This window comes from Chelonoidis abingdonii, chromosome 9 (assembly GCF_003597395.2).
Source record: "Chelonoidis abingdonii isolate Lonesome George chromosome 9, CheloAbing_2.0, whole genome shotgun sequence".
In the NCBI taxonomy this organism is placed as follows: domain Eukaryota; kingdom Metazoa; phylum Chordata; order Testudines; family Testudinidae; genus Chelonoidis; species Chelonoidis abingdonii.
In genome coordinates, this window is record NC_133777.1 from 59,960,404 (window position 1) to 59,974,783 (window position 14,380).

General features: G+C 39.5%; 1 protein-coding gene across 12 annotated transcripts in view; it reads right to left on the bottom strand.

Annotated features, from left to right (window-relative positions):
- Window positions 1-14,380, bottom strand: part of TCF12 (transcription factor 12) — a 356,426-nt gene that overhangs the window by 177,511 nt on the left and 164,535 nt on the right. For all 12 annotated transcript variants that reach the window (XM_075069601.1, XM_075069600.1, XM_075069603.1 and 9 more), the window contains one exon: window positions 10,905-11,007. In XM_075069601.1, coding sequence (XP_074925702.1) covers window positions 10,905-11,007 — 103 coding nt within the window. The remainder of the gene's footprint in view (window positions 1-10,904; window positions 11,008-14,380) is intronic.

A 14,380-nucleotide genomic window follows, 5' to 3' on the forward strand; every position in this document is an offset into this window, starting at 1 on the left:
TTACTGCGCAGCACCACAAGCCCGTAGGTTAAAACATTTAAAATATTAGACAGTTGGAATTTGACAGGCTGCAATAACATGTATAGAAAATGAAAAAAAAAAAGAATGAAATAAAGACTGAAAAGTAAATGAATTTTATGCACCTGTGATGAAAGCCAAAACATCTTTATTGAAAAACAAAGGCAACATATAAAAAAGAATTATGAAATTATCTTTGAATCACCAGCAAGCTTTACATATTTTTCTGTCTGGAAGGATAATAGTTATTATTATGTAAATCTCTAAGTAACTGCCTCATGGGGTAGTTACATCACCAGTATCAATCAAAAAAATTATCCCTTCCTCCCTTCTCACTAGAAAGGAGTATGACGCCTTCAGACAGACTGAAATTTAAAATACTACAGCTTCACCCAGCTGATCCCATGCACTGGAACACATCTACAAGTGCCCACGGATGGCAGGAGTCACAGAAGTGAAATATACCCTTACGGCATTTCATGCACTGATGAGCCTCATAACAGATAAAAATACCCTACAGCCAGTTAAACTGACATGTTGTAATAAAAAGAGGAAATGCAAGATTTAAAAATTTCATCCAAGTACTATTTATTCCCCCTTTTAGGGTTGATGGAGTTTGATGTTACTACTGACACACAATATACCTGGAGCAGATCAGACTACATTAACCTTAATTACAACCAAAACTAAAATGGATCTTTTTAATCCAAACTAGACTGATCAGAATTATTATCCTCCTCATGTTATTTTTTATATAAAGCTGTACACACTTACATTCCTAGATTGGCAATTCAAAATATTTAGTATAAGAGGCTCCAACATTATTAACAAAGCTCCCTATACAAATTCTTTTCTTCGATTAATATACCATAAAATCAATGACACATTCCATCATCATTACCTCACTCAGACTGCCAGGGTTCAGAATTCCACAATGGACTGGAACAACTCTAATCTTCCTAGGAGAGAGGTTTGTAAAAGGCTGCAGAAGTACTGAGGCATCATGAATGACTGACGAGGAGATCCCATAAGCTCTTTTTGTCCTCGTGCAACATTTCACCATATAGTTTGCTTGGGGATTTATTTTGAAATGGAGACTTATGATTCACTTCCATGCTCCCATTAAAACATTTTAGTTGGCACAAATATTGCCTTCCATGGGACAAGTGAGAAAGTAGTTCCAGGATCAGGTTCTTATGCCATTTTATAAAATTGGGCTACAATCATAGACGTGTGCACAGGACGTGCCGAGTGTGCCCAGGCACACCCTAATGCCCGCAGGTCAGAGCCAGCCCCCCACGGCTTTGGATCCGGCCTGTGGGATTTGCCCCCCATGGTGCCGCAGGCCCCGCGCCACTCTCAGAAGCAGCTGACATGGCACCACGTCCCTGGGGCCCCAGGGACAGGGGGACAGAAGGCTCCATGCATTGCTCCAGACACCTCCCCCCACAGCTCCCATTGGCCGGGAACGGGGAACCATGGCCAATGGGAGCTTTGGGGGAGGTACCTGGAGGCGTGGCAAGGGCAGCACGTGGAGTCCTGTGCTCCATCCCCCCGCCAGGGGCCATGCAGGGACATGGTGAGCAGTGCCGCGTGGGGCCAGGACAGGCAGGCAGGCAGGGAGCGCACCGCTGCAGTTAAGTGACACTGGGCCAGAGCCCGAACCTCTCCTGCACCCCACCCCACAACTCCCTGCCCTGAGCCCCCTGCCTGCACCCCAACTCCCTGCCCTAAGCCCCCTGCCTGCACCCCACACCCTTCCTGCACCCCAACTCCCTGTCCTGAACCCCCTGCATGCACCTCGCACCCCAACTCCCTGCCCTGAGCCCCCTGCTGTACCCAGCACCCTGCACCCCTCCTGTACCCCAATCCCCTGCCTGCACCTTGAACCCCAACACTCTGCTCTGAGCCCCCTGCTGCACCCCACTCTCCTCCTGCACCCGCATCCCCTTCCCTGAGCCCCCACCTGCACTCCACATCCCTCCTCTGCCCCAATCCCTTGCCCTGAGCCCCTTCCTGCACAATGCACCCCCTCCCACACCCCAATCTTTATGATGTTCACCTTTAAAAAAAAAAAAGACTTGGGTGCACACCCTAATGAAATCTGCTGCGCACACATATGGCTACAATGCAAGGGAATCATCATATTTTGTGAAGTCAGAGACTGCTCAGCTTTGTTTCATAGTCCTCAAATCTACAGCATTTGAACAAAAAAACTTCAAGGTGTACTCCCAACATTAATATATAGATTGTAAGTAACAAATAAACCTTAATATACTTGTACTATGCAAAGCAGAGTCATTAAGAATAATTATATTAAAACATTCCAAGCCCATTCAGAACATCTGAATATACAGTGGGGAACAAAAAACAAACAAACCAACCCTATTCAGCACCTAGAGTCAAGATGGGTGAGGAAATATCTTTTACTGGACGAACTTCTGATGGTGAGAGAGAAGTTTTCAAGCTTGGACAGAGCTCTTCTTCAGGTCACCAACAGAGATTGGTCCAATAAAAGATACCTCTTCACCCACCTTGCCTCTCTACTATCCTGCTGGAACCAACAAATGCATATTTAGCACCTACTCACTCCCGCACCTCTTTAAAATGTAAATGCAGTGCCCTTAAACTGCTGAGGACAGCAAGCTAGTTTAGTGTAAAGACTGCTCTGTGCAGCTGTACCACAGACAAATATCAGTATGACAAACACCTGTGACCTGCAAGTTCTACCTAACAGATTCCACACCTGATCACCACCTGATGACAATCACTGATACAGTACTTCCATTGCCACAGCTGCTAACTAGGAGGAGGCAAAAAATCTCAAAAGGGGGAATAGGAGGATGGGCATCTGCTACAAATTACAATACCAGAGGATTGAGTAGAGAATATAAATTCTCTACTATATTTGTAGAAAGCCTCCAGGTACTACTGTATTCAAAAAAAGAGACCACAAAATATATTTGATTGAAATATTACTGTAACTAGAAGAGAAAACTAAGCTTAATGCATGCTTTTGTGTACAAAAACCCAAGGGTAAAAATGCCCTGCACTTAGCACTGTCACTAAATGACTGTAATTTAATTTCCCTGGAACCCATTAGCTTTCATGAAAGGAAAATGAAAAACAGATGAGAGCAATTCTTTGGTGTGAGCAGAATTCATTTAATATAATACCTGGGAAGAAATCTAACTGTATCAACAGATATGGTATATCAGATCAGCTCTCAAATCCTTCAGACTGCAGATAGACTGCTTTGATTTAGCAATAAATAGGATGGTCAAATCTGAGGTCTCCTCAATTATGAATCATTACAATCTTCTTCTTAAAAACAATTTTGTAAAGATCTAGAAAACCTTGGAATTTTTTTTGTTTATTTAAGATATTCCCAAATATTTTAAAAATTGGAAATTTAAAAAAAAGTCACAATTGTTTAAACAAAAAGTCTTTAGATTAGGTTGCAAAAACAAGTAAAATGTAAAATTACCTGGAAACCAATGAACAACTTCATTTCATTTAAGCCTGAAACAGCTTAGAATTCAATTCCTTTTCTATTGTGAACATCAAGATACCTCAAAATGAAATTAGGAATTGACTATTTTTTGTTACTCTATAGAATAGTTAAACAAGCAATAAAACACAATGGTGCATATGAAGTCACTATACCATAGGAAAACAAACATTTTTCAAGAAAAACAGGTTTTAGCCAAAATAATGTTTCAATCTCAAACATATATAAAACTTTGAACACAAAGACTAGTATTTTTTTAAAACACTGAATCATGACTAAAAATAGCTCAGTATGGATTAAAATTACAAAAAATGTTGGCATGCTTATTTTAGATTTGGAGAAGGATGAATCAGTACCCAAGTGTCAGTGAGAGATTATAAATTTGACAAACCAATTACTTAGTTTCATAAAAATCTGGGGCACTGTAAAGCCTAAAATGCCTTCCTAGAATCAAGATGCAGAGGTCAACAATAATGGAAATAAACAGGTTTCTACTTAAAAACCATTCCATAGTTAGGGCAGTTTACTTTTCACATAAGAACAGCCAGTGCAGATCAGACCAGTAAATTGTCTCTGACAGTGATTAATGCCAGCTGTGTAAAAATAAGGTGCTAGAAACCCTGTAGTTAGGGAATAACCTGTCAATAGAGGATGTTTCCCCCTAACCTGATAGACTAGTAGTTGGTTTGTGCCATAAAGCATGAGGGCATACTCTCTCTCTCTTTTTTTTTTAATTATTATAATCATCTACTGTAAATGTAGATGTTATTTTGAAGTCTGCCAATCTCTTGGCCTTCATAATATCAGGAGAAAATACGTTCCATAAGTTAATTATACATTGCGTTAAATTACCTACTACAATTTGAAATTTTCCGCCCTTCAATTTTACTGACTATTTCCTTATTCTTGTAAGTTAAGAAAGGGTGGAATAGGATAGGGAGTACAATCCATTTACATAAATGGCATTATAAATATTTTCAGGGTTTTTTCTTCATCCCAATATTTTCTGTCCAATCCCCCCTTTTATTTGTTTGGCCACTGGGCATTGATTACAAGTTTTCAAGTCGTTGCCTGCAGGGATACCCAGGTATCTTTTCTGAGTTGATATAGCTAACTTATAACCCAGTAACATCAGTGTAGACTTCAAATTAATCTTTCTAATGTGCATTACGTTATTGAATATCACATATCATGTTGCTCATTAAATATGGCTTTATTAGGTTAATCAAAACTAGAGATGACAGTGAGGAACTTCAGAAGAATCTAAATCATTTTGGGACATCTCCAAATTTTGTCACCTAATTATTCACCCCTTTCTCGAATCCCTATAGCACAGTCTTAGCATGGAGTCTTGGGGCACCACACTTAACATTCTGTCATCTTGAGAATTGCCTATTTACTACTCCTCTCGTTCTGTCTCCACACAATTTCTAATCCATGCTTGAACTCCATTTCTCTCCACAGAACCATTTAATTTCTCTAATAGCCTCTAGTGAGGGACTTTGCTAATGGCTTTTTTAAAGTCCTAAGTTATATTCATCTTTACCCACTATTTTGTCAACCTTCTCCAGATTGGAGAGGTGCTATTTTCCTGAGAAAAAGCCCTGCTGGTTTGTTCCCAACATTAATGCTCATCTAGATGTCTTATTTTAAAATAGATATATAAATATCCGTTAAAAAAGTTAACCATTTATACGATTAAAATTATGTCATTTAATTGGTTAACCGATTAAAGGGAGATGGGCTGGGGCCGCTCCAGCCGGCTAGCCCTAGGGCTGGGGGTTAACTGGTAAGACTAATAATGTTTTTGCTAGAGTGCTACCAAAGAAGAAAAGGTTAGAGATATTTTAACTGCTTGCCATATTTGGTTCCAAATCACCCCAAAGCGCCTTTTTGAAACACATATTATTCTTCCTGGGCTGCTGAAGTGCTTAAATCTTTGTAAGCCAAAGCACAGATTTACAATAAAAATTAGGTATACTAATTTCACAGATTTGAAAGAACACATTGGCAGCAGAAGCATAAAGCAATCAAGAATGGTGCCAACACTGCCATGCATATAAACCTGTATAGAATGAGGCAATCAGAAGTCCATTAAGATAGCTAAATGACTTTTAAAAAAATTCAGAATAAATCCAAAATCCACTGTCTGCTGATCACCCATTTAAATTTGTGACATAGTGCCATCTGTAGATACATTGACTGCCCCTTCTAAAACTTCCTGGTAATTGGCTTCACTAAGGGTACGTCTACAGTACAAAATTAATTCGAATGTATTCTATTCGAATTTTCTGAAGCGATTTTATACATTCAGTGTTGTGTGTCCCCACTAAAGTACGTGAATTCGGCAGAGTGAGTCCACAGTACCAAGGTTAGCATCGACTGTTGGAGCGCTGCACTGTGGAAAGCTATCCCACAGTTCCCGCAGTCCCTGCCGCCCATTGGAATTGTGAGTTAAGCTCCCAGTGCATGATGGAGCAAAAACATTCTTGTGGGTGTTTCTAGATGTGCGCTGTCACTTGCTCCTCCCTCCGTGAAAGCTACGGTAGACGCTATACTGCCAGCAGACTGTGCAGCATGGTGCACCACCTGTCTCCTGGTACTATGAATTCACCCCGCAATGTCCTCTCGTCTTTCTATCTACTCTTTTATCTAACCATTTCCCACCTTTTTTTGGCTACTGTGAATCTAGCAGCACAGCTTCTGCCGCAAACTCTGCTCTCCCACTTTTGCATCGCAAGCTGCAGAAGGCAACAATTCCCTGACGTTTTTTGGCCATCGTGAACTGAGCCACACAGACATAGAAGGGGGTGGACCTTCGTGCATACTGTTAAAATTCGCATGTTGGTGCAAGCAGACGTCAGTTTAACAAGGCTCTTTCTCACATAACTGGGAAAAGAACTAACTTTCTTGTGAATATTTTTCTAGAATGTAAAGTAATTAAAACATTAAATATTGAATAAGCAAAGATTAGCTCTAAATGGTGCTACATTATGGCCCGTATATTTTATTCTAATTTTGTAGAGTATAAATCTATATGATACTAATGGCATACAGAGATACCAAGAGGATTCACTAGTTTCACATGAAATACAAGGAATGGCCTCTTTTTCACACTGACAAATCAACAGGATAATTCTGGAATTCATTAGTGAGGAACACTAACTGATCCAACATAATAGCTTTATTTCCTCTGCAAAACACTTCAAAATATCTAAATGAATATGGAAATGCATCTTTCTGTGGCAAATTGTTCATTATTGAATCATTATAAACTCTTGTTAGACAAAATTTCTCTCTTTTGCAATGTACAAGATCATTAAAGTGTTTGAGAGCTCCATCACAAAAGACAGTGGTACTTTATAATCCTCTATCTCTCCAGGCAAATATGCTTATGGCTGAATGTAATAGACAAAACAACAACATCCCCTTGACATATAATTCTTTCCTTTTTAATGGTGCTTTTAAGTGTTGACAGCAATGGTGAAATATGATTTTGCTCTTTCTACTAGTTTTAACTATTTCAGTCATATTACTATGTTGTAATAGACACCCATTTTGAAGCATAGATCTCAGAGTACAGTCCCCTTTAATCTAGTCAAATCTTTCAAACAAGCATGTCAAGCTCACATTCTCAGTGCAACTCTTCCTTTCCTCCCCAAATCACGAAATATCTAAACTGCAACCTTTTAGAATAACTTTAATCTATGTTATAAATGCACATCTTTGTGTGTGCAACTGCTAACTACAGTAGCTCACAAAATGGATTGGCTTTTGTGGGTAGAATGGCTCTGCAATTTGGGAGATTCTCCTAACCAAGAACAAACTATTGTTTACTATCTAGTCAATCTAACATCACAGTCTAAGAACTGTAACTTTAGTTGAAAGATCTAATTTTTCATTTTTATTTAAGGTAAGAGACAAAGAAGCCCAACAATTCAGGTACCAGTACTGAGTAATGAAATCCTTTTCACCATATGTAAGTAACCTTTTCATTTCCTTCTAGTATTCAACATCTCTTTAGTTCTCCTGGGAGAATTCTGTGCCACTGCAAGTGAGCATAATCAATGAGCTGTGCATATTTTTAATTTTTTGCGCAGACAAAAACTTCTGCTGAAAAGTTGCTGCAGTTCCACCTTTTGCCCGCCCGAGGGTGCTGTGGCGATAGATCACAGCAGCAACTCCCAGCAGAAAATAAGGTCTGCAGTTCTGCCTTTTTCCCACCAGAGGGCATTGTGATGCTAGAACATAGCAGCCGCTCCCAATCAGCTAGGGAGAGAAAGAGCCTGCCTTCTTCACAGCGTCTTTCTGGCCAGATCAGGAGACAGGGACTATGGGGAGACAGATAGTGTGGGGCTGCTGGGGGAATCAGACGAGGTTCATAAGGGCTAGTGGGGGAGGACAGACTGAGACAGGGACTGAATGGGAATGGAGACGCAGAGCTACAGGGGGCAGGGCCACATGGGCAGAGAGGGAGGGGGTACAGAGCTACAGGGGGAAGGGAGATGGCTGAGTGGGGGCACAGAAACACATGAAGACGGGGAGGGGATGCAGAGACATAAGGACAGCAGGGTGGCTGAGTGGGGGCACAAAGGCACATGGGGATGTGGGAAGGGTGCAGGGCCACACAGGGACGGGGGGTGGCTGAGTGGGGGCACAGAGACACACGAACAGGGGGAGAGGGTGCAGGACCACATGGGGATGGGGGGAGTGGGTATCTGAGTGGGGTGGAGGGATCCATGTGCTTGACTAAATAGGAGAGCCGAGGGATCAGCGAGGGTCTGCATGGGAGACGCTCCCTAACAATCCCAATCCACCCACCCCCACCCCCCAAAAAACTTGTTCCATACTTTTCCCACCCATACACAACAACCCTCCAATAACAGATCCTTCCCAGCAATTATTTCCCTCTCCCTCGGCTCCTCTGTTAGCCCTGACTCCCCCACAGCTTTTGCACCGCTTCTGGGGTGTATAGGAAATATGGTTCTGTATTGTAGTTTAAATGAATTATTATTCTTCAGAGTTCTGTATTGATATACCTAGTAAGGAATGAATTTGTCAAAAAACCACTGTCTGAATTTTTTTTGTTGTCTGTACTGGTACAGACATACTTGCTGACAGGTATTTTGAAATAAATGTCCAAAAATAATTGAAACTGATGCTATTATACAGTATTATTTTGAATAAAATATGCAGAATTTTGCAGAAATTGAAAATATCGTGCACAGAATTTTTAATTTTGTGGCGCAGAATTCCCCCAGGAATACTTCAGACTTCGTTAGTTAAAATTCACAGTGAAGAGGCATGGTACACAGAGTTGCACCTTTTTTCCCTTGCCATGCAAACAAAGTGAAGGTAAATTGTTTTCTGTGAATTGTGCAAAACAGACAATCCTGCTGGCATATTTTTAAATACTATTTTATGGCTCTGGGATATACATTCATGCAGATGAGCTTTAGTATATGTTCTATGGACAGACAGAAATTAAAGACAGTAGTTCTAATGGAGGCAAAACCAATGAGAAGCATTAGCTGTAATGCATTACAAGAATATTTTAGTCCACAGCTGTTACAAGCAAGTGATTGATATGCATACCTCTTACGATTCATTTAATTCCCCCTCCAAAGCAATCTCAATGGAGGCTTCTTCTCAAATCTGTACTAATGATATAATTCCATTATGTTTAATAGAATCATCTAGTCATCTACAGTAAAACTGAAAAGCTAGGATGATACAGTGAGGCCAATAATTTCTGCAGTTATTTAAAATTCTACATAGTTTAGGAAATGGTGATTCAAAACCAAACATGAGGACACAAAGTCTGTCCCTCTTTTGTACTACAAATCAAAATATAGTTCTGCTATATATAATAATTTAGCAGAAATAAAGCAAACAAAAACAGTAAAACATGTGACTTGGCAGTCATATGTACCCTTGACTGGTGTTTTGCTCAAGCCATAAATATATTTAAATGTTTGTCTCTTTTCAGCCTGAGGCAAAAAAAATTGATTTTGTTATTTGAAAGAATAAGGGAAAAATCTTTGTTTTCTAGCATGTTAATAGCAAGCCGCAAACTTTACTGATTTCACTGATCTTCAAATTAACACCACTGATCTAGTGATATGGACTATATATTCTCATATATACACATACATATACACAGTTATTTTAAAACCACACTATTATATTCTGAGATTCATAAGTAAGATTTAAAAGGATAACTGCTTTTAGCAATAGATGCATTCTGCTATCAGCCTGTGTCTGCTTCTACACTTTGCAGATGATTAAAGTAGTAAACAAAGACAAAGACAGAGCGAAGTAGAAAGATTTCCAGAAGAAATTGCAGACCACCAGGATCTGGATTTAGTTAATCCACTTAGATTACCATGGCTCTGTCTTAAAAGGACAATGCTGAAATCACAAAATAGGTCACATACAAAAGAAACAAAATACATAACTAAAACAATGTCAACTTTACAAATACAAAGCAAATGTACAGAACCATCTCTAAATTTAAGGCACAAACTAGACAGCATTAGCCCCAAGACATTGCTCTGCCGAAGAGTAAATATTTGAAATTGATGTTTTTAGGCCACAAGTTCAGAGAGGGGAAAAGACAACCATCAGTACATTAAAATGTTCTAGCAATAGTGGTATCCAAGCAAGAAAAACAACTTGTTTAACAGCTAGACTGATAACATGTAGCTTTCTTCGCAGTTTTGACATTGTTCTCAGTTTCAAAAACAGAGGGTGGGGGAACCACAGGCATAGAAACAGTAACAGCTGGAGTTACTGTATGTATGTAAATCACTGCATATTGAAAGGAATCTACACTGTATGTTACAAAGTCAATTTTGCTAGAATATCAAATGCAAATATCACCAAAGACAATGACATTTGAAAAGAGACTGTGCAAGCAAACAAGGACAACAATGAAGTGTTAACTGGAGAACAACCTACAAAAATATGCAATTCAGTGTTCTACATTCTTAGAAATTGACATCTAAATATTGCAGAAAGTGCATAAGAGTTACTCAATTTCTTTACCGCAGAAAAAACAAAACTAGTCTTTAGAAGTGTTTTGTCTTCCAGACTGTAAGAAATCATCTTACCCACAGCTTTCTAGATCAACTATCTAAAATAGTGGCACTTCAACCTCTTTCCAAAATCACGGATAATGTCCCCGTGTTAAGAAAACCGCATTTTTATGCAACTTACTCTGTGAATAAAGACTTAGATAGCAAACCACTGTTTCCACGAGAAATGCAGTAATTTCCAGGTGCTTGATATGCCAGGCCTAGACAAGGGGATGAAAAATGTCTCTTTCTGACCAAAGAGGCTTTGAGGAGCTACTCACAAAGAATTACCGACTTACCCATCAGATTTGAGTTCATGAAAGGTGTCGGGGACAATCCTTCATGGGGCCCTAATCGACTGTCATTCAAGTGATCACCATAATGAGGGCTGTCTGCAAAACCCTAAGGAAAAAAAAGACCAGAGTATTAAACAGATTATTTGGCAGCCCTGCTAATTGAGTGTAATGACACTCTCCTAATTAAATGTATAGCATTGCAATGGTCATTCATCATAAAGTTGGCTTTCATGTCTGAATATCTTGTGCAAAACACACTCTGCCCATATTTCATACTGTTTATCTCCTCTCCCCCTCTCATCTGAAAAGAAGCTGCATCATTTTTCAACCTAATAAGTTGTGTTTCCATGGATAAAGTTTCCAAAAATTAAATAATATAGAAGTATTACAATCTGTTTGCAGCTAGAGCACTATAGCTTCTCCTGAAATGTACAGTGTTAGGCTGAAATTATGACTGACATGAGTTTAAAGATTACTGTTCACATCTTCAAGCACCAGGTATAAGGTCTGGTATGAGGAGAAAATGTATTCCAGTGAATGAGAAGAGGAAATACCACTCCCCCTTTGAAGGCTAAATTAAGGTTACAGATTAATAGGCATTTTAGTGCTATCAAGCACTAAATGCCACTGCTCATCTACAACAGGTTTGCTTACAAGAACTGATTAAGCTGAGACACCCAGCTCTGCCACCTGTCCTGCAAACAAGCATTGAAAATAAAAGGTTATTTGCACCCTTTCTAATATTAGAGTAGCTAACCTAATATACTTGGAAAGATGACTCATGTGTAAACAGGAAATACCAGCTTATCTGATAGCTTGCTCCAGAACCATGAAGAGAACAAGGAATGGAAGTAGCAAACCCCTTAATGTTTCAAGCTGCATATATTGTTCCATTAAGGCAATTATTCAAATTTCCTTCCATGTAGGTAAGAATGCTTTCATCTTTTTCAAACAATATTGAGCCCTAACTAGGAAAATGGTGTTAGCCACACAGACTGGTCACACACATATCTGGTTAAAGGATTACACAACCAAAAATATATTAAATAGGACCTTGCTCTCAAAATTGCATCTGCTTCATAATCAAAGTTTTGCACAATATTCAGTAAAATCTTGTGTAACTTAAAGTGTCTGGCTACTCATTTGTTTAAATTTCCTCATACTAAATGCTACACAAACTTAAAGCAGAGGCCCAAGTAAGGGAGGAAAACTGCTCAGGCTCGCAGCAACCAGAAACCACCCAGAATCCCCTGGGACTATAAAATCATCAATCACTGAACATTTATCATTTTCCAGACTGCAGGCTCACATTCAAGATGACATTAATGGGGCTGAAACAGGCCTCACTATCTTTGCAGCCGTGCTGTCAGTTCAACCAAAGGGCTAGTAACTGAGGGCTAAATAACTGTCAAATCACTCCAACTGCTTATGGATGCATGTCACAACTCCTTCTGCTATTCTGCTTTAAAAGTAATCTTCTGGGAGTCCCAACTCCCAAATGAATCTTTGGCTCATTTTATCTACTTCAGAATCAGTGATACACATGTGACAGACATTCAGAAAGAATCTTAGTGACATTTACAACTTGGTTATGACCATAAGGGTGTCCTGTGGTAACCATGACCTAGCCCCGTCTGTCAGATAGGCAGCATGTAGCAGCAGCTGCCCAGGAAATGGAGCGGCTTGTAGCTAAGGTCACCACATGTGGTTTATTTTTGTGTTGAAATGAAACAACATATTAAATGTGCCAAATGAAGAAACAAAAGATTTTACACATGATATATGGTCTATGCAGTAATCTCCAAGATGCTTAGTTTACTGTTTAATTCATCAGCTTGTGATCAGACATTGAAAAAAAATCCCAGTAAAATTGATATCAAGTACACAGAAATCAACCACCATTTTACAAGACAGCACTTAAATAAGTTTAAAAGAAAAGAAGAACCTGATAAATAAATTATTAATAAAGACATTCCATATGCTAAGATAGAGAAAAAGCAGCAACATAGGCCAGATCCAGAAACATTAAAGAAAAGTCTTTTTAGGATTTAAGTATTCCATCTTTGGTGCAGGCAGAATACACTTCTAAAGCAAGACTCATTTCACCAGTCAACATAATTTGGGTTCTCTTAGATAGCATAAGAGCGACAAATCCCTATCCAATACCCAGGGCTAACTGCCCTAAAGAACAAAAAGTTAGTGTTATAATCTAATACTTTTAGGGATTTTGGGGGGGAGGGGTGTAGGGGAGAAAGAGAATTAAACAATTGTACTGGGGGTGGGAATTTACATGAATGGCAAATCTTTTACTCTCCTCCCATCAGTACTGCAGTAAAAGTGATTCTTCAGATTTCATTTCACATATTTATTTATTTATTTGACTTAGTTTCCCTTCTATCACGAGCCACCATCTGATTACAAGACTCTCAATCATATTGTTATAATACAGTTGTTCCTAATCAGTTCTGAGTTGTTCTAAAAGGGTTCTTCCAAATATTAAATGCCATTAGACATTCAAAAGTTTATTTCAAAAGTGTTCATATGCATCCACACACCACTGATGGAGTGGTCTACGTAAGCTAAATTAAAATTAATATTCATTGAGCCCGATTCTCCATTGTATTGCATATTGTACAGTTATTTACACCTGTGCAGATATATAACCTGCAACAAATGGCTTTGTCTCCCTCTGCTGGCTAGACCAAGCTACCACCTTTGAGATTAGATATTCAGACACAATCTTAGTGACTGGTCCTGGTGCTTCAGCTCAAGTACTAGAGATTTGTGGTTTAAGACCCAGGAATCCTCGGTTCAACCCCACAGATTACTCAGACAGGGCATCATTACATGAGTGCAAAGCAGCTGTAAAATGCTACCATTCTGATCCGATAACATTTCACAAATAGTATGCAAAAGAAATCAAGAAAAATGATAAAAGATGTAAAAAAGAAATTGATTTAAATTAAAACAGAGATATTTTCCCACAAAGTAGTAGTCCTTTATATTTCTCTAGCTGTGTCTAGAATTCCCAGCCTTTAAATATCTGTATATCATTATTCACTTACACAAATTATGTAAAGTTCTATATGTAAGAGCTTTAATCTGTCATGTTGTAAATTGAGAATTCAGATTACTAAATAAGGGCATGGCTACACTTGCAGATGTAGAGCACAGCAAGTTAAACCAGCCCTCGGAGACCGAAGCAGGGAAATCGCTGCTGTGTGTTCACACTGTCAGCTGCAAGGGCAGTGGTGTGGCCACATTTGTGGCACTTGCAGCGGCATTAGGAGTGGTGCATTATGGGCAGCTACCCCACAGAGCACCTCTTCCCATTCTGGCGCCGTGGCTTGTGGAAAGGGGGCGCGCAGGGTCTTGTCCCAATGCCCCGTCTTGCATCACTTCGCATCCCAGCAATCCCTGCACTTCCATCCACATTTGGTGCCAGTTTTTGTACTGTGCCCTGTGTCTTCCCTTTCGGT